The sequence below is a fragment of the Pocillopora verrucosa genome, chromosome 10 (genome assembly GCF_036669915.1).
Source record: "Pocillopora verrucosa isolate sample1 chromosome 10, ASM3666991v2, whole genome shotgun sequence".
Lineage (NCBI taxonomy): Eukaryota > Metazoa > Cnidaria > Anthozoa > Scleractinia > Pocilloporidae > Pocillopora > Pocillopora verrucosa.
This window is the reverse complement of record NC_089321.1, coordinates 17,333,913-17,353,351: the sequence shown is the minus strand read 5'-3', so window position 1 is coordinate 17,353,351 and position 19,439 is coordinate 17,333,913. Positions and strand designations below refer to the sequence as shown.

General features: G+C 36.7%; 1 protein-coding gene and 1 pseudogene across 2 annotated transcripts; one reads left to right on the top strand and one right to left on the bottom strand.

The window, feature by feature from the left end:
* The first annotated feature begins 78 nt into the window (after positions 1-78).
* On the top strand, positions 79-17,705 carry LOC131781385 (CDK5 regulatory subunit-associated protein 3-like). 2 transcript variants are annotated; one of them, XM_059098031.2, is made up of 16 exons: positions 79-130; positions 210-285; positions 824-955; positions 1,581-1,681; positions 2,387-2,435; positions 3,890-3,978; positions 4,116-4,205; positions 4,809-4,945; positions 6,382-6,490; positions 6,565-6,624; positions 7,233-7,476; positions 7,578-7,666; positions 7,754-7,822; positions 8,340-8,476; positions 8,933-9,104; positions 9,795-10,310. In XM_059098031.2, exons 1-16 carry the CDS (start codon positions 125-127, stop codon positions 9,864-9,866), a joined length of 1,632 nt encoding a protein of 543 aa, XP_058954014.2. In that variant the 5' UTR covers positions 79-124; the 3' UTR covers positions 9,867-10,310. The 2 variants fall into 2 exon arrangements, with proteins under 2 accessions (XP_058954014.2, XP_066029385.1); XM_066173288.1 differs by lacking the exons at positions 8,933-9,104; positions 9,795-10,310 and adding an exon at positions 17,645-17,705.
* LOC136283904 (uncharacterized) lies at positions 11,797-16,398 on the bottom strand (annotated as a pseudogene).
* Positions 17,706-19,439: the final 1,734 nt, after the last annotated feature.

The following is a 19,439-nucleotide window of genomic DNA, read 5'->3' as shown; positions in this document are numbered from 1 at the left end:
TGATCAAAGTATTTCCAAAAAGTTGCTGTAATACTGCGGGCACTAATTTTAATAGAGCCTCCAGCTCTTACTGGCCAGCGGAATTTATTTTCAAGAAAGACGTGTTCTTTAAAATTTTTTGAAAATGCAGGTATGTAAACTCGTGTTTTTCTGTAGAATGTGTCAAATTTGCTTAAGAATGATCTCTTGTTATATGTTCCCCATGTAAGAAACAAGATGACTCAACAGGGAATACTAGAGAGGCGGAACTGCTCCCAATCGACATCTATTACAACAAACTTTTGGGTAAGGATTTAGAGCCGATAACAAACCGAAATTATGTTATGCTATGGCTATAAATAAACTCTTGGAAATAATCATGAAAAATGGGCCTTCAAATTTAAGTCAATAAAGGAAATTTAGAATTTGACTACACATCATGAGGAGTAGAATGAGTTGAGATTGCCGAGGTTGGCATGGAAATCCCCAACGTAAATGGTGGACGGATTAATTGAAACGTCAACCATTGATTCTTCAAGGAGTTTGATTTATTACATAGCTTTCGAAAGGTTTAGTTTATGTCTTTGTGTTCATCCTGATTCAAATTTAATCACTCTTTTTCTGGATTAGAGACGAAACAGCAAGGATAAACAACAACAACATCAACACTACCTTGTACTTTTAAATTAATAACTGTAGCTCCCAAGCTGGTGGCTCTTCCAAATTCAGATTTGTCCTTTCAAGAGAACAATTGTATCCTCTATACATATGAATCAAAGGTTCTTGTTTGAAAATTTTTATTTACCTCTGATTGCACTTCTATTTTGTTGAAAAAAAAATATAGACTGGCTTTTGGATAGAAGACACTGTGATGTGAAATGGCAGACAGGTGTTTTGGAGGTTAGAGAGAAAATTAATGCAGCCATTCAGGATATGCCACCTGTGGATGAAATCACACAGCTTCTTTCTGGAACATGTGAGTCATTCTTAGACATGTTTTACACATTTCATTAATCCCTAACGGTGATAAGCTTCTAATTTCTCCAAACAGTATCACCCCTGAATCAAACATTAAGGTCATAAGAGTAAAGAAAATGATCATGATCACAAATTCTCTTTAAAAGTACCATAGGAAAAGTATAGAGAATAGTATGGAGAACTTGCATACTGATGTTAGGGTGTGAAGGGTCACAGTGGACTCATTTGATTACATAGTTCATTGCTAGAACGTGATTAAAATACATGTCCTTAAAAACTTATAAAACTGCAAAAACTTATTTATGCATTCAGTTTGTGTTTATTTTTGCTATAAAATTATTATGATGTTAGTTATGAAAATTTGGTATTGGATGAATGGATAATCTCCTAATTGATAATTTCATTGATTCTCATTACTTTTCGACTTGATGCTGTATAGCTCTTGCAAGGAGAAATTCTGTCTTGATCACTTGTGAGAGTAAAAGGGTTAACAGTATTAGAAGCTTGTATTCTTGTTACAGTTATTGTTAACTTAGATTATTTTTAAACCCTGCTTGTACTTTGGGTAAGTCAGGTTGAGAATATTTGTATGTATACTAATTATTTCATTTTAACTTTTACAGACATCAACTACTTTCACTGTATCAGAATTGTAGAATTACTAAAGATATCAGAATCAGCAACAAAAAACATTTTTGGTGGTTATTCGTCAAAGAGGATGAAGGTGAGTAACTTGGATGCAGCATTAAACTGTGGTGACACATACATGCTACTGCTGTGACTGGATGGAATGGCTCACCAATTTTTCATTCTTTTTTCCATCCTGAACAACTTGAAAGTTCTGCCTCTTCATTGAAGGGTCATATCTTTTTTCTGTTTTCATCCAGTTATTAAGAGGAAATGCTACTGAATACAGTTGAACCTGTGTAAAGTGGCTCCATCTTATGTGGTCACCCTGGTTTAAGTGGTCAGTTTTCAAAGTCAGGAACTTTTTTTCCTCTTTAACTCCCATAAGTGACCAAGACTGAATTTCTCCTAACAATTTTGAAACAACATTAAGTAGACAAGTGATGAGAAAGAAAAATATCAATTAGGGAATTATCAGTTGATCCAATAACAAATTCTCCAAAACAACATCATTAGAATTGTATGGCAGACAGTAAGGAGAATTGCTAATGAGATCTTGGGAGTCAAAAGATTAAGTATTGTACAGTTATTTAATCACCTCTATTATCCACCTCTCTATCAAGATGGGAAGTACACCTGCGTCTGAATTACCGGTAATGTTGCTATGTTGTCAAAATGACACAACAGACAGATTTGTAGAAGTTTTACAATGAAAGTAAAGTTTAAACATTTATTAACTTATATATGGCATCAGGAATCAAAGAAAAGTGTAGGATGACATTAATTTATTATCTTATAACAGGACTGGCAGGAAATTGTGAAGCTATATGAAAAAAATAACATCAACCTAGGTACAGTATTTTTCAATTATTGGGCTGTTCATTTGTTGGAGCTTGATACTAACAACTGCTAAATATCTTAAACACACCTTTCACCATTTCCTCTAGTTGTTGTAAAAATGTGTTACTACAGTATTTTCTCAATCACTGAATCACAATGTATGAGTTAACTCAGACATTAGTTGGGTAATTCACCATATCTTGCTCAACCTCATCCAATAATTGCTTATTGTTTGCCAAAGACAATGTTTTACAAATGACATAAAAAATGAAAACACTCAAGTTCGAAATTGTTGGTATGGAAGAATGACTATGTAGTCATGTAATTTAATGATCTGTTCAGTTATAAAGAAGTTGATGGAGGTTTGACATTATGTTAAGCCATAATTTTATCTCATATACATGTTATATTGGCTCGATTTGGTCTTAATTCAATCACTAGCATGTAAAATGCTATTGCACAGTTTTTAGCCTACTATTCTTTAGTTATTAGTTAAAGTCTTCTCGATAAGTTTGCGAAAATCAATACAGAACATCATTATAATACGCGATTATCTGCAAAAGAATGCTTCTCTGTCAAATTCTCTAGAACTGAAAAAATGAAAAAATCTTTTACTAGAATCGGTGTGTCTATTTGGAATTCTATTCCACTTTCTGTTAAGACTCTCAATGTTTCTAATTTTCGTAAAAAAATTAAATTACTACTCCTTAATGTTCTAGGTAATGAAGATAATTATTTGAATGTTAAGCTTTTAATAGAATATTTTGTGAAGTTAACCTGATATATTGTATATACCTCTAGTTGTAATTTTAGTCTTTTTCAAATAACAAAATCCCTTGTACTTGAATTTATATGTAAGGTGTTTCTTCCTGTATGTTTTTGTATTTCTTCTTTTCTTTTTTCTTATGTAATTTAATAACGCCTTTAGTTAAAGTCTTGTCCTGCCTAGATTAGCATTGTAGCTATTTGCAGGACATGAAGTTTTGTAAACCTTATATTTCTTTAAATAAATACATGAAGCTAAAATAAACCTTCTATTAGCTAGTGAAATAGCTAATTAAAAAAACAAGTGAAAAAACTAATTACTGTACCTAAATAGCCACTTACATGACTTGTAAACCTGATAACTAATAATAGAGATACTATTATACAATAATAGAGATTTCAAAAATTAGTTTCCTTTAAGATGATCAGATATTGCTCTTAGTGGCTAATGTAAAGAAGTGCAATGCCATGTAAAATCAGAAGCAGTGCAGTAATAAACAATAAGAGTCAGCTACAGGATTTTGCTTCATGATTAATTGAGGGAATTGACATCATTACAAGTAGAAGATGACCTGGAAAGGCAGGATATACATTGTAAATAAACTGTCAGTAGCATATTACATGTACCTACTATCTAACAGAGGTCCTTTGAAAACTCTCTAACTTTATTGTCACAAGCTCATGGCATTTTTTTTTTCAGCTGAAGCTGCTCACCTTTTAATAAGGAATGTCAACTATGAGATCCCATCATTAAAGCGGCAAATAGGAAAGTGTCAGCAGACTCAAAGGGTAGGGTTGATTAAAAAAGAGATTAATTGATAGAATTGATTGGTTATGACAAACATTGTTATCTACTAGTGGCTAGTGCATGCATGCCCTGGAGGTACTGTTAGTACTAACACATTGACATGTACTGTGTGATTAAGGATTGCACAAGGAAGGAAAGTGAATATTCATCCAATGCAGCATTATTTAAAGAAAAGTATCAAAGTGTGTGCCGACAAATGGGTATTAAGGTATGTGTATGGAATTGTAATGATCTGTAAGTTTGCAAAGCTTACATCTACAGTAAACATGCAATTTTATCATCATAGTGGTTTTAATAGTTGCATCGAAACCATATCTTTCCTCACTAACTTGAGATCTCTCCATTGTTATGTATGATTACATCATATCAATGGGTTTTTTCAGCTTATTACCAAAAGGTCTGGATAGAAGCAGATATCTTAAGTACAAATTTAAGAAAATAAACAACGCTTTTTAAAAACATGTTTCGAGAGTTTTTCTGTCGTCTTCAGTTCTGAATGATACAAAGTACAAAGTTGAAAATACATATATGCATACATTTTTCTGTCACAGCTGTTTGTTTTGTCCAATCAGCATTTTGTTACACACCTTAAATTCAACTTTGTATTCTGTATTATTCAGAACTGAAGATGACAGAATAACTGTTGAAACATGTTTTTAAAAGTGTTGTTCATTTTCTTAAATTCAATTTTCATCTTTCTTTTCAAAAATCTCCTTCAAAACTTTTTTCACACTATAAATGGGTAATATACACATACATGTACACATTTATTTACATTTATATGGGCAACAAGATTCAATTTTATTTTCAGGGTGATGATGTGAAAACAGAATTATTGAGTCTACTGAATGAATTGCCTGAACTATACAAAGGGATTGTATCATCCATTGGCAGTTTAAAGAATGCAACTCATTATTACGAGGCATTTGTCAACTTTTTAGTTCCAAGGTGTGTTACACAACATACATCTTATTCATTGTGTAAATACATATACTGTAAACTTTTTTTTTCTGCAAGTCGCCTAAAACCATGTACGTGTGACACATACTGTACCACTCGCGTATATGTTAACCGAAAAATGTAAATTAAACGCGCCAAAAATAACATGCAATTGCGAATAAAAAAATCGTCCGCATCTAAAAATTGCATGTACGCACACGACCTTGAAATATTGGCCTCATTAGTATGTATGAGGTAGTCCTTTTGTTTTTCTATTGTTAGCAGTTTTTTGTTTTAAAGAATAGGCCACAATGTAGTAGCACTAAAATACTACATGGCTACCAACGACAAGCAAACTTGTTTGTTGCAATCGCCGTTCAAACTGACCTTCCCAATATGCTGTTACCAATGCGACTTCATAATTGGAATATATAAATGATTTATCATTTTCCTACGGAATTCATTTATCAAAATAGCCATTTGACACTTTGTAGATAGATGCATCCGTTGCAATGGCCTGGAATTTGTTCAAAGTAAATTCAGTCTCAGTGTATTGTAATTCGGTAGAATCAGCTAAGGCACCTGTTTGTAACCAGTTGTCGTGTTCTGAGTGCAAACTCATGCCTGAATGCTCATTTCATAGCTTTTGTCATCAGTGAACATGCTGTTCTTGGAGAAAACTATTAATATAGTGGTAAAAATGCCTGATATAGGCATTTATATGTACTGTCCAGAAGCTTTCCTACATGTAGTTTTTGGGTGGGGGGTAAGGGGGTAAGGGGGTAGGGAGGGAGGGAGGGAGGGAGGGAGGAGGGGAGGTAGGGTGGTTGTCAGAAGGGACAGTCAATATCACCAATTTCTCTAAGTCGTAAAGATTTTTTAGCTGCATCTGCACAGGTCTTACAATAAGGCAGCTCTCTTATTGCCACCATTCTTCTATTTACTGCAAGCACATGTTTGTGTATTTTTTAGTCATCAACCCCATTCTGTTGTAGGGCTATCTTTAGTCTCACAGGGGTATTCTTTAGTAAGAAAAAAAATTTAACACTTTCAATTTCACCAGAAGTGCCTATAGGTTTTCATAAAGGAATGAAAAATGTGGGGTTAATTTCCATTAGTGAATGTTGTATCTCTTAGTTGGTAAATGAGCTTTAATTGGTCAATTTAGCAGGTGTTTATCACTGAATAACCCACTATACTCCAAAGTTTATTCCAATTGAAATCTCTCCACCTTTATTTGAACACAGAGATGTAGTCATTATCTTACTAACCTGGTTCTTGATACTTACTGTACGTTATGGAACCTTGTTTTTTTTCTGAGGGGAAAATTCTTGGTTCATAACTTTAAGTCGTGACTTCAAACTTGATTAGTTTAAGGTACTACCAGTAAGTTACTCAGCTGGAACTGTTCTTTTACAAGTAAGGGTATACTTATTATTTTTCAGTTATAACAATGAGAAAGAGAGCTCTGAGGTGACTACACCACTTGTACGACACATCCAAAAGCATGGTAACAGCACAGTTTATCAGTGGAGGACTGGCAAGATACCATCGGTATGAATGTTTCCAACATTTTCCTGATAAAATGTATGAAGATGTGTAACAAATCTTTGTTTTGTTAATTTAAGGTTATTATTCCTGACAAAAGACCAGAGACAACAAATGTAGAAAATGAAGAAAGTGGGGATGTGAGTGATTTTGAATGTGTAATTTTTTTTATTAAAAAACCTAACATTTATTATTGATATGACTAAGAGTGTTGACATTTGACATAAATAAGTTAAACAATTTCCTCTTATATGATGAATAAATTAGGTACATGCATGCATTACATGGACCAGGAATTACAATGTATCATGTTTTGCCTGTTACAAGTTCAATCATGAAGCAAATTAACAACATGGAGTTAAAGAAGGCATCTTAGTAAGATTTCACTCAGATAAGTCATCAACACAGCCAACAGAATTGAAACTCCAAAAGCACAAGAAGAGCAGAACAGGCAGTCAGCAACAAAAGTGGACATACATGTACGAGGGAACAACATAGACTTCTTGCACTCATAATTATGATGAAAACACCCAAATAAGAGTGTGTCAAGATGTACCAATAGTGGCTTACTATCTTGCTTTTTAAATAAGGAGGAGGATTAATTTATCATCATGGCCTGGCAAAGACTAGCAGTTTAGCAGTTGAATAAATGTCACAGTCTACAATTAAAATCACTCTTTTGTGATTATAATGTTTAATATCATAATCCTGTATATATATATATATATTTTTTTTTCTGTTCCTACAGATTGACTGGGGCATTGAAACTGTTACCACCACTGACACTGGGGCAGATAATATTGATTGGGGGGAGGGTGGTGAGGAAGACACAGGGGGGATAGACTGGGGGGACAGTGGTGAGACTATTGACTGGGGTGAAACAGGGCAGGATAATCAGGACAGTGCTATTGATTGGGGAGATGACACTGGGACTGCTGACCATGAGGTGACAGTGGATAGTGGAGGAATTACATTGGAAGAATCTGGTCAAGGTCAGTAACAACGTGGTGCATTTTCATTTGCGTTATTGCAATTTTAGTTTTATGAATAATGTGTAGATAAGCAAGTTAAGAGCAGTGACGTTATTTTTTAGATGAAGGAGGAGTGATAAGTGGTGAAGATGCCGAGACTTTAATGGATACAACTCAAACAAGAAATCTCTTAATTGACGAGCTCCTGGAGGTGAGTGTCATGTACATTTTGTTTATCCTTTTTGTTATTTAATGTTTCTTTTCTCAGCAAGATTTCTTTGCACTCTTCTTTCTACAGCTTCAGGGTTTCTTACGCCAGAGACTGATGGAGATGAAGAGTGATTCTGATGTCTTGTCAGCCAATCAGGTATCTTACACTGTGCTTGTAGTTATCAAGTTTATAGTACTCATCAGAGTTTCTGTCCAAATAGATGCTACATGTTGCAAGCTCTGCCCTCTGACTTACAAGAGAGCTCTTAAGCTAGTGGCAAGCTAAGCAATTTGCCGTAGATGGAGGCAGTATATGTTAAGGTTAGAATGTTCCCCCTTCCCTCGAAGACCTTTCTTACACGTCCGTTCCGATCCCGTTCTATCTTTTCCACTATCCTCCTGGAGCGAGATAAAGAGAGAGAGAGATATCCTGGGTAAGGGGCTGATGCAAGTGAATGTATGTGTACATTTTAGAAATTTCTGTACGTTAAATAACTATAATGCACCCATTGAAAAAAGTAGCAAAGGCGAAAGTCCTATCAAAATAAATTATGGCCAGGCAGGGAAATAGAAATGGTAATATTACCAGTGATTGCAATAATATTGAACAATGAAAATCAGTTCCATTTTAAGAAATATGTTTTGGTTGTAATTTCTATTGTTTGTGTGTTTAGTTTCAGTCGGCTCCTCAGCTAATTCAAATGCAGTCAGTGGAATCAGTTCAATCCATGGAGTCCGCTGTAACAGATGTTCTGTCGACCCTCACTTCAATGAAGATGCACAATTTGTTTTTACTTAAAACTTCTCCTCGGTAATGTTAATAACCAATCAGTCCTCAGATCTCACTTTTGATGATCCTTACTGACCGTCATACTTTTGTCATATTAGAAGTTTAATCGAAAAACATATCCTTAGTTGCTAATTTTCTTTTCTCATTAGCTATTTATGTGACATCGTATTAAGACTGTAACAAGAATTTATCTGTGGATTACTCCCATCTCCTATGCGATTGGTCCGAAATGTCGTCGGTTGAAGGTTACACAAAAATTTTGCTTCTTTGGGTGGGTGGGGGGAGGGGGGTGTAGGGTGATTGTCAAGAAGGGACAGGAGGGACGGTCAATATCACAGATTTCTCTGAGTCGTAAAGTTTTTTTAATGCATCTGCATAGCTCCTACGATAAGGTAGCTATCAAATTGCCGCCGTTCTCTATTTATTGCGAGCAAGCGTGTATTTTAATCAATAATTTATGGTCCTTTCTGTTTCCAGATACCTGGACCGCTTAGCTGATTCCCTTCAACAAAAACTTAAAGTCTCAGAAAAACTGGTAACGTCCATTAAAGTGATGGCAGATAAACGACAGGCGGCCACCATAGAACAGAGAGACTTGGAACCTAAACTTGAAATTATCAGAACTAAGACAAGGGAACTTCAAGAACAGGTAAGACAGCAAAGTTACTACTTTCAAAGGAATTAATCTGTTGTGTTGTGTCGGCGGGCAGGGGATGTACGAAGTTTGTTATCAATTTGGAAATAAAAGGCCGTATATGTGTTGGATTTCGAAAATTTGACGTTTCAAGCAGTAGCCTGAATCTCGGTGCAAAGGACTAAAGGCTAGCCTGCAAATGCCCTTCGAAAGTCATAATTTGTTATTTTATTATTTGTTGTTTGAACCCCCGGCTTTGAACACTAAAACATTTGCTAGACAACGGCCATCATGAGCTACTTATGACACATAACGCCTTGGGAAAGTAAGAGGCCAGGTCTTATTTCAGGTGACAGGAGTTAAAAAGCTTTTAGTAAAGATGCGCGTCTCGAGTATAGCCATGTCCCACACGTTTGCGTGAAGATCCTGCGTGTCACCTGTTTTAAGATGTGTCTGACTTCTGCCTTTCTCTGAAAGAGGAATGGAAGTCCTGACAATATACCAACCTCTACCTGTGACAGTCTATTCTGTGTCCAATTGTCGACCTCATCTGAGTCACTTTTGGTAATACGGTAAAAAATACCCCACCCCCCGACAAAAGCCATTATCAGACCTGATAAACTAGTTTCATTATATATTATGTAAAATATGTATTTTGCTGCCCTATCAACCATGTCTTCGTCGTTATCCATTTTCCTTTTTCAGATTTCTCAAGAAATATCCAAGAAATACAAGAACAGGCCGGTGAATATAATGGGTGAAATAAACACTATTTAGAAACAGGTTGTTTATTTCATGTTTACTGTGTTGTCATTTCTGGTGTTTAAATTGAAGTTATATTAAATAAAACTACAGCAGTGTTAAAAAAAAAACACTCAAAATAATGTTGTCATTCATTTCGTTAAATTCGCGGTATTTATAAATAATGTATCAAAGAGAATGAATTTTTTAGCTCTACAATAGTTGGACAAATGCCCCTTGTATTAATAGGCCATTTTACAGTTGTGTACTTAGTTGCCAAGCCTTTGATTTGGAGTGAAGCTGAAGGTGACCTTGTTGTGATAGAGACCAGTATCTAGTTAGCATGATAACAAAGTAATTTGCATCTGAAAAGCAGCAAGGTTTGTATTATAACAAGGTCTACCTTAACCTCACTCCTGTTCAAAGGCTTGGCAACCAAGCACATAACTGTAAAATGGACTATTCTTGAACAAATAAAAAGGAGAGCATATTATGATGTAGTGATTAGAGGTTTATTGTTTAAGCGTCAAACTTGTGGCAGCGTTATCTAAAGCAAGTAACCTAAAGCAAGTGACATACATTGCAGGACCAACACTGAAATCGCCCCGCCCTCCCCTCCCATCCCTTTCCTTCTCACTAGCTGTTGTACCCTCTTGAATATCACTAATTGCGAAGGAATTTCAGAGTTATGGCAGAGTTGTAAGTCGGTCAGTCTCCTACGTCCAGAGAATGGCTACAAAGGAGACTGGAAGTTAATCATCTTCTTGCTAGTTGTTGTGCCCTTTTCAAAATAGCCAATTGCAAAGGAGTTTCGATGGGACACTACAGAAGTCTTAACGCTATAATCAGAGTTCTAAAAAAAAAAAACAAAACAACTATTAATAGCAAAACAATTAGTTTATTTAAAATCAACTGTAGTTATCAACATGTTACCACTGGCTTAACGTAAGATTAAGAGCAAGTACTATTCTGTCAACGCTGAAAAATGAGAGATCCTTTCTGTAACTCCTACAATTTTCTAAGTTTTTTTACATGAAAAATTTTAAAACATTTAATTTCTGGTCACTATCAGGCACAAATAGCATTATACTCCACTTTAGTGAAAGAGCACAAGAGCCTTCTGAAAAACTATTCTAAATGTTGACATAAAAATAACAATCTAACAGCTAAATAAGATTTTGCGTAAAATTGAACGTGCCATCACCTTGGTATATATAACTGCTCTGGTACCCTGCATTATGGAAAAGGAAACAGATCTGGAATTATTCATCCTGACAGAGTCTTGTTTTAGAACGCCGCAAACTCAAACTCGGTTAACTCGAGCGTATTTCATGTATTTCAGTCATCTCTATCTGTAAAATATATCCTTCGCTACCCTCCCTCCCTCCCCCCCCTCCTTTTATACTTCAGGGAACACAACACTGATCATGGTCACATCTACAAGTTGGTATCAACATTGTGCCTGTTTTCCATTTTGCACAACACTAATCATGGTTACATCTACAAGTTGGTATCAACCTTGTGCCAGTTTTCCATTTTGCAGGAAACCGTTAGAGGTGAATGAGAACGTTTTCCAATTGACTAATAATCGTAACATAAAATTTAACATTTCCCAAATGGGAGATTCTGGTGATAGTAACCAAGGACGCCATACGTAACACAAACCAAGCCCCTATTTTTGAGGATAGTTTGCAGAGGAAATTCAGTGGGCCCAAAGGGCGGAAAAACAAAGATAATGGGCCTAATTGGTCGTATGAAAATTGAAAAATGAGTTTAGTTTTGAGTTGATCAAGGGAAAAAAAAGGATTTCATAATAAACTTTCATAGTCAACAGAAAATCATTTTTAGATATATGTAACACCGTATTCCTCGAATAACCACCCACGCTCTAATAAGCCCCCCCCCCCCCCACAATAAGCGGCCAACCCCTAGCCCCAAAAATCAAACAAGCGTCCCCCTCCTTTTTTCTCACTTTGTCAAACAGTTTGGATACGAGGAAAATCTGTGTTTATTTCCATTTTATATATAACTTTTTAAGCTTCAGTTAGAATAGTTTCTTAATAGGCGCCACTTTCCAATGAGGACCCCCACTTAAGCTTAAACTTTAAATTAGAGCCCGGGTGCTTATTCGGGGAAATAGGGGGATTGAAATGCACAAGAAGATGAAGAACTGACTCACAACTTTTTTTGTGCACGATAACAAGAGTTGCTATGTGCTCTTCATCGGAGAAATGTAATGTTTACCCAACCATGACCAGCGCTATCATAGCAACATTCATTTTGTTGATTTGTTCCATTGTTAAAAGATCCTCCCCCTCCCCCACAGGAAATATCCTTATTAGCCCCGCCACTTCCCCCACCGCCGGGTCCCCTGGAAATACGTAAACCACCACCACCTCCGAACCCACCAAGAATCTTTCCACCCTCTCCCCCCTGAAGATATCCTGAACCTCCTTTTCCCCCTCCTTTACTAGAGCTCGTTGCATTATGTCCATTACTATGGAAGCCGCCACCACCACCACCACCTGCAATACAATCAAAAAGTGATCAGTGATTCTCTTAAAAATAGCACCCATACATTTAATTTCTCGCGATCAAACGACGATCCGCAGTGTTCCGAAACTTAGTTTAGTTCTTTATTTTTAAAGTTTAATTAGTGAAGATTGTTAGTAACAAAAAAGCTCACGAGGAAAAGTCAGCGCAAAAATGCTGCAATTAACTTTTTAGTTGGTGCTTCTGTTTAATTCAGATCCGCAATTAACGAATGAGAAGTCTTGTCAAGTTTTTCGATGTCATCTCCTGCGGTATATTCGCGGATCCATGTCGATAATTACTAAATATACAGGAAATTTGAAAAGTAAAGAGGAAAAATTTAACAGAATCTTAAGTCTTACATGAGGCGCTAGCTTCCAAAAGAATCATCAAAGAAAATCCTCAAAATTAATGTTGAGAATTTTGATAATTACAGTTTTTATAAATCCTCCAAATTTGATTATCAGCGACTTACTCTATCATTGGGTTGGATCGGAGATAGTGAAGGATGGCAGTAGAATGCAACAAGTTTCTCAGTATTTATAAAAAGCAAATTCTCCACCAACCAGAATTCACACCATTAGTAAGTCCTCCTTGTCCTTCTATTCCAGCTGACCCCAGTGGCGAGTTGTTCTCTGCATTCCCTGTGGTGTCTTGGGACGCATCACATCCCGGATGTTGTTCTGACATATTTTTGATTCCCCCTCCACCTCCAGCTATGATTAAAGGCGTGTTGTTTCGTCTCACAACAAATGTACCTCCACCACTTCCAGCAGTTTTTAAGTTGCACTCTCCTTTTTTCCCTTCTTGACCAACAAGTATATGAATGATCTCATCTTTGGTCAAAATAAAGTTTCCAATCATTCGTGCCCCTCTTCTACCGTTCTTGATGATACTTTCCTCACCGTACCCCGCTGAGGCTCCTATTGCTTCTATTCTGTATTCGCCAGTGTGTGGCACAGTCCATTGTTGAATACCGCTGGACAATGTAACTTGCCCGTCGTGATCCTGACCTGCGTAGTGACTTCCAATTCGGACTGAACCCGTAGTTCCACTCTTACCAAGAGTTGTAAACACTGCTGTAAATCCTGTATAATAATCGCAAAATGAAAGGGAAAGTTATCGTACTGCTAAGAAATTAATTGTCAAATTACTTTGGGTATTGCCAATGTTGCACACTACCGCTTCCAAAAAAAAGTATTCCTGTAAATTCGGCAGATATGGCTATCTTCATGACGGTATCTTCGCACTGGCTCTGGTAATGATCATAAATCTACTTTCACCAGCAAATATGCTGTCACTCTTGCTGGTAACTCCTCGGAAACTGGTAAATTCACCAAGCTGCATAGTTTTCAACGCCGCAAAATTCAAATTCGTTCACATCTTTAAGAAGGACATCGCTCGAGTGTGTACCTTACGCTTAAGACCTAAGCATCACTGATTCCCGTGATCTCCAATGGGCAGAGCATGCAGGAGAAATCACCTCAAAGGCCAACAAAACCTTTCGCGAGTCAGGCGAGTTTTCCGCGATGTCAATGACATTTAGATAAGGAAGCTGCTGTGCTGTCCTGTGGTCAGACCCAAACTTGAATAATGCTCCTGCCTATGGTCTCTTTATTATACAGTCATACATGGAGCATTACTTGAGAAAATCCAAAGATCTTTGACTAAGTTTATACTTAATTACCCACTGAATAACGTCTCCTATGCTGATGGGCTCGTTCTGCTGGGCCTGCTTCCGGTAGAATACTGTACAGAAATTAGGGACATTACACTCTTGTGCAAGTTTAAGTCTGGTGCTATGTCCACCAGAAAAATATGGAGAGATAAGATAGAATGATAAAATAACAGTTACCTGTGCATTTGGTTCCATTTCCACGAAATCCATCTTTACACGTGCAGTTGTACGATCCCAGGGTATTGTTACATTCAGCATTCGCATCACAGTTGTGTGTTCCGTCAGCACATTCGTCCAAGTCTAGAGAATCAAAAAAGAAGCATCTTTTGTACGGAACCTGTTTTTATGTTTTTATCTCGTTTTTTGTGGTGTTGTTGTTTCCCGTTTGTTTGCTTTAGTAGATTTTTGGGATGTTATAGTCAGCTACTTTATTCTAATTTTCTCGTTACCATGTTCCCGTAAATAGCGTAACTCCATATTCCGCATATAAACAGACACACAACCCACAATTCCTCCATTTGCTCTGACGAAGGACTAGCGCTCGATACTTCAGATTTTAAACTCGCAATAGTGTCCTATTTGACGTCATCAACTCACTTGATACAACTAAATTACCTTTGCAGTTAGTTCCACTTCCATGAAATCCATCTTTACAGATGCACTTGTAAGATCCCAGGGTATTGTTACACTCCGCATTCTCATCACAGCCGTTTGTTTCACTAGAACACTCATGTTGGCTTAAAAACGTCATCCTCACCTCAGCTCCGCGGTAAATGTAACTTTCGTTTTTTACCAGTTCTCTATCGTGTTCAATGGTCGCGTTATTCAGATCACACTTGTGTGTTCCAGACGCCTGTCTTAGCTTATGGAAGTTATAACTGACACAGTTAGGTTCCAGATAGCATTGTAACCTGCACAGATCCTCGTCGAATACTTCGATATTTCGAACCATGTGATTCTCCAACCTGTAGCCAGGTTTAGGAAAAAATGGCAAACTTCAAATTGCGGCAGTTACCTGGTGAACAATTATATGGAGAAAGTTGCTATGTCACATTGAGCCCCTCTGCTGAGACTGGAATTGTAAAGAAGTGTTACTCCTGAATTATTGCTTTGATTTAACACCAGGAGAGTGATTTATATTGATAATCTGACCTATCATGTTTATCTTCCTTTGATTGTGATCAGCTATCGTGATCGAACGATTGTTCCCGAAATCCATAAACAACTTTGTTGTTACATAGAGTTAATCGTGTTTATTACGTGACAATGGTCCTCTCGTTTGAGCATGTTTGGTCCTTTAAAAAAAGGGTTATTATCGGAACGTGTCGTGAAGTTTTTATTTTGTCAATTTATGAGAAGTGGTTGTTGTTATGTCGCGTGACTTCAGCTTTCGACCAAACTGAAGAAGCGTGAAAAGACAAAATTAGTCGCTCACGCAAAACTCATTACCTTCCTAACTAATCAACTTCATGGTACGCAATTTAAGTCCTGGCTTTCTACTTCTAAGGATGTAACAAAAGTTTTCACTGCATCCTGTGCATTAACGATCACTAAAAGGCGAAACACTGAAATTCATTCTTGAGCATGCATACCATAAGGGCATAATTGTGTCGTCTTTGTTAATCAAATCTTTTGTTTGAACCACCTTTTTTTGCCTCAAGCCAAGTAAGAATTTCCTTTCTGCGGTGGATCATAAATAACTTATGCCATAGTTCTACCAACTCGCTCGAATACACGAATTCATTCCTCTTTTTAGGTTTTTTCAAATGTAAACCAACATGTAGATCAACTTTGGTAAAAAAAGTCAGGTTTTTCAAAAGATAACATGATTAACTGCGTTATGTTGCTCGCTGTGACGAACTGAAAGGTTTCTTTACCAAGAATTAAAAAGCTTTACTCCTGTGTAAAGTTATAAGTTTAACAAGACAAGCCATTTTGGTTGAGTTTAGATGAGCCTCACAACTCATCCATCGTGCATGATCATTGAAGAGACAGTGACTGTTTTTTTTTCTAAAGTTAACTTTGCTTAAGCGCCCCTCCTTTCTGAATTTAGATGAAATAAATGATTCATTACATTTGATATTAGTAGGAGAAACTTGTGCGATTACTTCAAATTTAAGATTCAGTTGTTGTAAACAAAAAAATATATGAAATGAAAAGTACTTATCGCCTTGGTAAACTTTGAAATATACACAAACCATAACAAAGTCATAACTGTGGTAAAATCTTACCTTGTCCTTCCGGTATTAGGGAGGCCAAAACAATGAGAACGAAGTAGTAGAGTACAGAGAGCATGTTCTCAGAAAACACCAGTTATAACTCCAGCGAACAGCCACAGTGAGTTTTTCAAACATGAAGGAAACATCACACAACATATGACAGCTCAAGTTTGCTCTCCGTTCAAATACTCCACTCCTTTATTATCTATGAGGTTTTCAGTTGTTTTCGTACTTCAATGAGTTACTTTGGGATTTAGTTGGTTGATAAAACTCGATTATACATAATTCACGTAAATCTTTTTTAATACAAAACATTTATTAGGAAATTGGACCTATGCCAGTCGACGAAGCGAATAATTAGCCATATGGATCTTTGAGGAAGAGTTTCTTTTAACATAATCACCCGAAACCATCTCAGCCAATATTACAGTGTGCTTCCATTCTGGAAAAGAGTCACTCGTGATGAATGATTGACATTTTTTGAAAGTGTGTTTCAATTATTTTAAGATCTTGTGACTGCTCCGTCCAATTAGTAATTGTGTTGGAAATCCTTGAACCATAAATTGTAGGAGTGAAAGAAATCGGAGAGGTGAGTGTCTGAGAATCAATCGAGGACTTTAAAACATTTCAACAATTGATCAATGACTCTTACCACACTAACTGAGTTCGAAGAGCCCTCGCTTAAAACTGGTGCTCAGGTTCTTTTTCCTTGTCATTATCCGTCATCTTTTAAGTGGATAACCATTGTTCTTTCTGTCCCAGATGCCCGTGCAATGTGCAATCTGCTTCATGCGAAAAAAATCGATTCTAAATCCTTTCATTTTATTGAATGATTGATTATCAGTGGATAATAACCCTAAAATATCTTGGTAGCTGTTTGTCACATTATGTCAACCTATAAGCGAAAGCAATTTGTGTCTAAAATACCCCTCATCCTAAGAAAACTTAACGCTCACAAAAACGGGGTCTTTACCACACAGCTTTCAAAGTTCCATTACACAAAGCACCTAAATTCTTATAACCACAAGATCGCATGTGGTAAAATTTACTTGTCTTGATGTAATTGTCAGTTTATTTGGGCGACAGCGTAAAAAGGTAAGTTGCTTTCTGAATCAGATGTTCGGAATTCGGAGCCAAATTTCCAGGATCCACTCTTAAATACTGCAATATGATGACGACACTTGGTACCATTCAATTATTCTTTGCTGAAAATTACACAGAACCACCGTCAATATCACAGATTTGTCTGAGTCATAAAGTTTTTTTTAATGCATCTGCACAGCTCCTACGATAAAGCTGCTATCTTGTTGCCACCGTTCTCTATTTATTGCGAGCAAGCGTTTGTGTATTTTTAATTTATAACTTATGGTCCTTTCTGTTCTCAGATACCTGGACCGCTTAGCTGATTCCCTTCAGCAAAAACTTTAAGTCTCAGAAAAATTAGTAACGCCATTAAAGTGATGGCTGATAAACGACAGACGGCCACCATAGAACAGAGAGACCTGGAACCTAAACTTGAAATTATTAGAACTAAAACAAGAGAACTTCAAGAACAGGTAAGACAGCAAAGTTTTTACTTTCAGTGTTGTGTCGGAGGGCAAGCGAAGCACGAAGTTTGTTATCAATTTGGAAATAAAAAGCCATATACGTGTTGAGTTTCGACAATTTGACGTTTCAAGCAGTAGCCTTAACCGTCTGCCGGTGCAAAGGACTAAAGGCTAACGTGCGCTAACCCTTCGAAAGTCATAATTTGTCATTTGATTCTTTATTTGCTGTAGGACTACGGCCATCATGAGCTACTTATGACACATAACGCCTTGGGAAAGTAATAGGCCAGGCCTTATTTCAGAAGACAGGAGTTAAAAAGCTTCCAGTAAATATGTGCATCTCGAGTATAGACATGTTCCACAAGTTTGCTTGAGGGTCCTGCGTGTCACCTGTTCTGAGATGTGTCTGACTTCTGCCTCACTCTCAAAGTGGAAAGGTAGTGAAGGAAACAGAAGTCCTGGTGATATACCAACCCCTACCTGTGACAGTCTATTCTGTGGCCAATTGTCGATACCAAGGCCGAAAGAGCTATTACGAGACCTGATAAACTAGTTTCATCATATGTTATGTAAAATATGTATCTTGCCGCTTTTTCCACCATGTTTTTATCGTTATCCATTTTCCTCTTTTAGATTTCTCGAGAAATCTCCGAGAAATACAAGAACAGGCCGGGGAATATTATGGGTGAAATAAACACTATTTAGAAACAGGCTGTTTATTTAATGTTTACTGTGTTGTCGTTTTTGGTCCATGGGAGGGGGAAACAGTTGTCGGTGTTTAAATTAAAGTTAAATTTGATACAACTACAGCAGTGTCGAAAAAACGCTCAAAATAATTTTGTCATTCATTTCGTTAAATTCGCCGTATTTCTAAGTCGCCCAGTCTCTTACGTCCAGGGAATGGCTGCGAAGGAGACTGAAAGTAACCCATCTTCTCGCTAGTTATTTCGCTGGGACATTACAGAAGTCTCAACACTACAATCAGAATTCTGACAAAACAACAACAAAACAACTATCAATGGCGAATAAAAATCAGTTATCAACATGTTATCATAGTGACTTAAATTAAGGTTATGAGCAAGTACTATTCTGTCAACACTAAATCTGAGAGATCCTTTCTATAACTCCTACAAAGCAATTTTCTAAGATTTTTTACATGAAAATTTTCAAAACATTTAATTTCTAGTCGTTATCAAGCACAAACGTCCTTTCTCTGTGTGCCAATTATAGCATTCTCTTCCACTCTAGTGAAAGAGCATAATAGCCTTCTGAAAAACTATTCTAAATGTTGACATAAAAATAACAATCTAACAACTAAAAAAGATTTTGCATAAAATTGAACGTGCCATCACCTTGGCATATATAACTGCTCTTGTACCCTGCATTATGGAAAAGGAAACAGATCTCTAATTATTAATCCTGACCACTGAGACGATGACAGAGTCTCATTTTAGAACGCCGCAAACTCAAACTCGGTTATCTCGAACGTATTTCATGTATTTCAGTCATCTCTGCCTGTAAAATATGTCCTTTGTTATCCTCACCCCCCCTTTATACTTCAGAAAACACAGCATTGATCATGGTCACATCTAGAAGTTGGCATCAACCCTGTGCCGGTTTTTCATTTTGCAGG

What these genes read in the sequence shown, in the direction of transcription:
- LOC131781385 (XM_059098031.2), top strand. An exon ending in ATTCGTCAAAGAGGATGAAG is followed by an intron (nt 1,682 to 2,386) that starts GTGAGTAACTTG and finishes ATCTTATAACAG; the next exon opens with GACTGGCAGGAAATTGTGAA. An exon ending in GTCAACTTTTTAGTTCCAAG is followed by an intron (nt 4,946 to 6,381) that starts GTGTGTTACACA and finishes ATTATTTTTCAG; the next exon opens with TTATAACAATGAGAAAGAGA.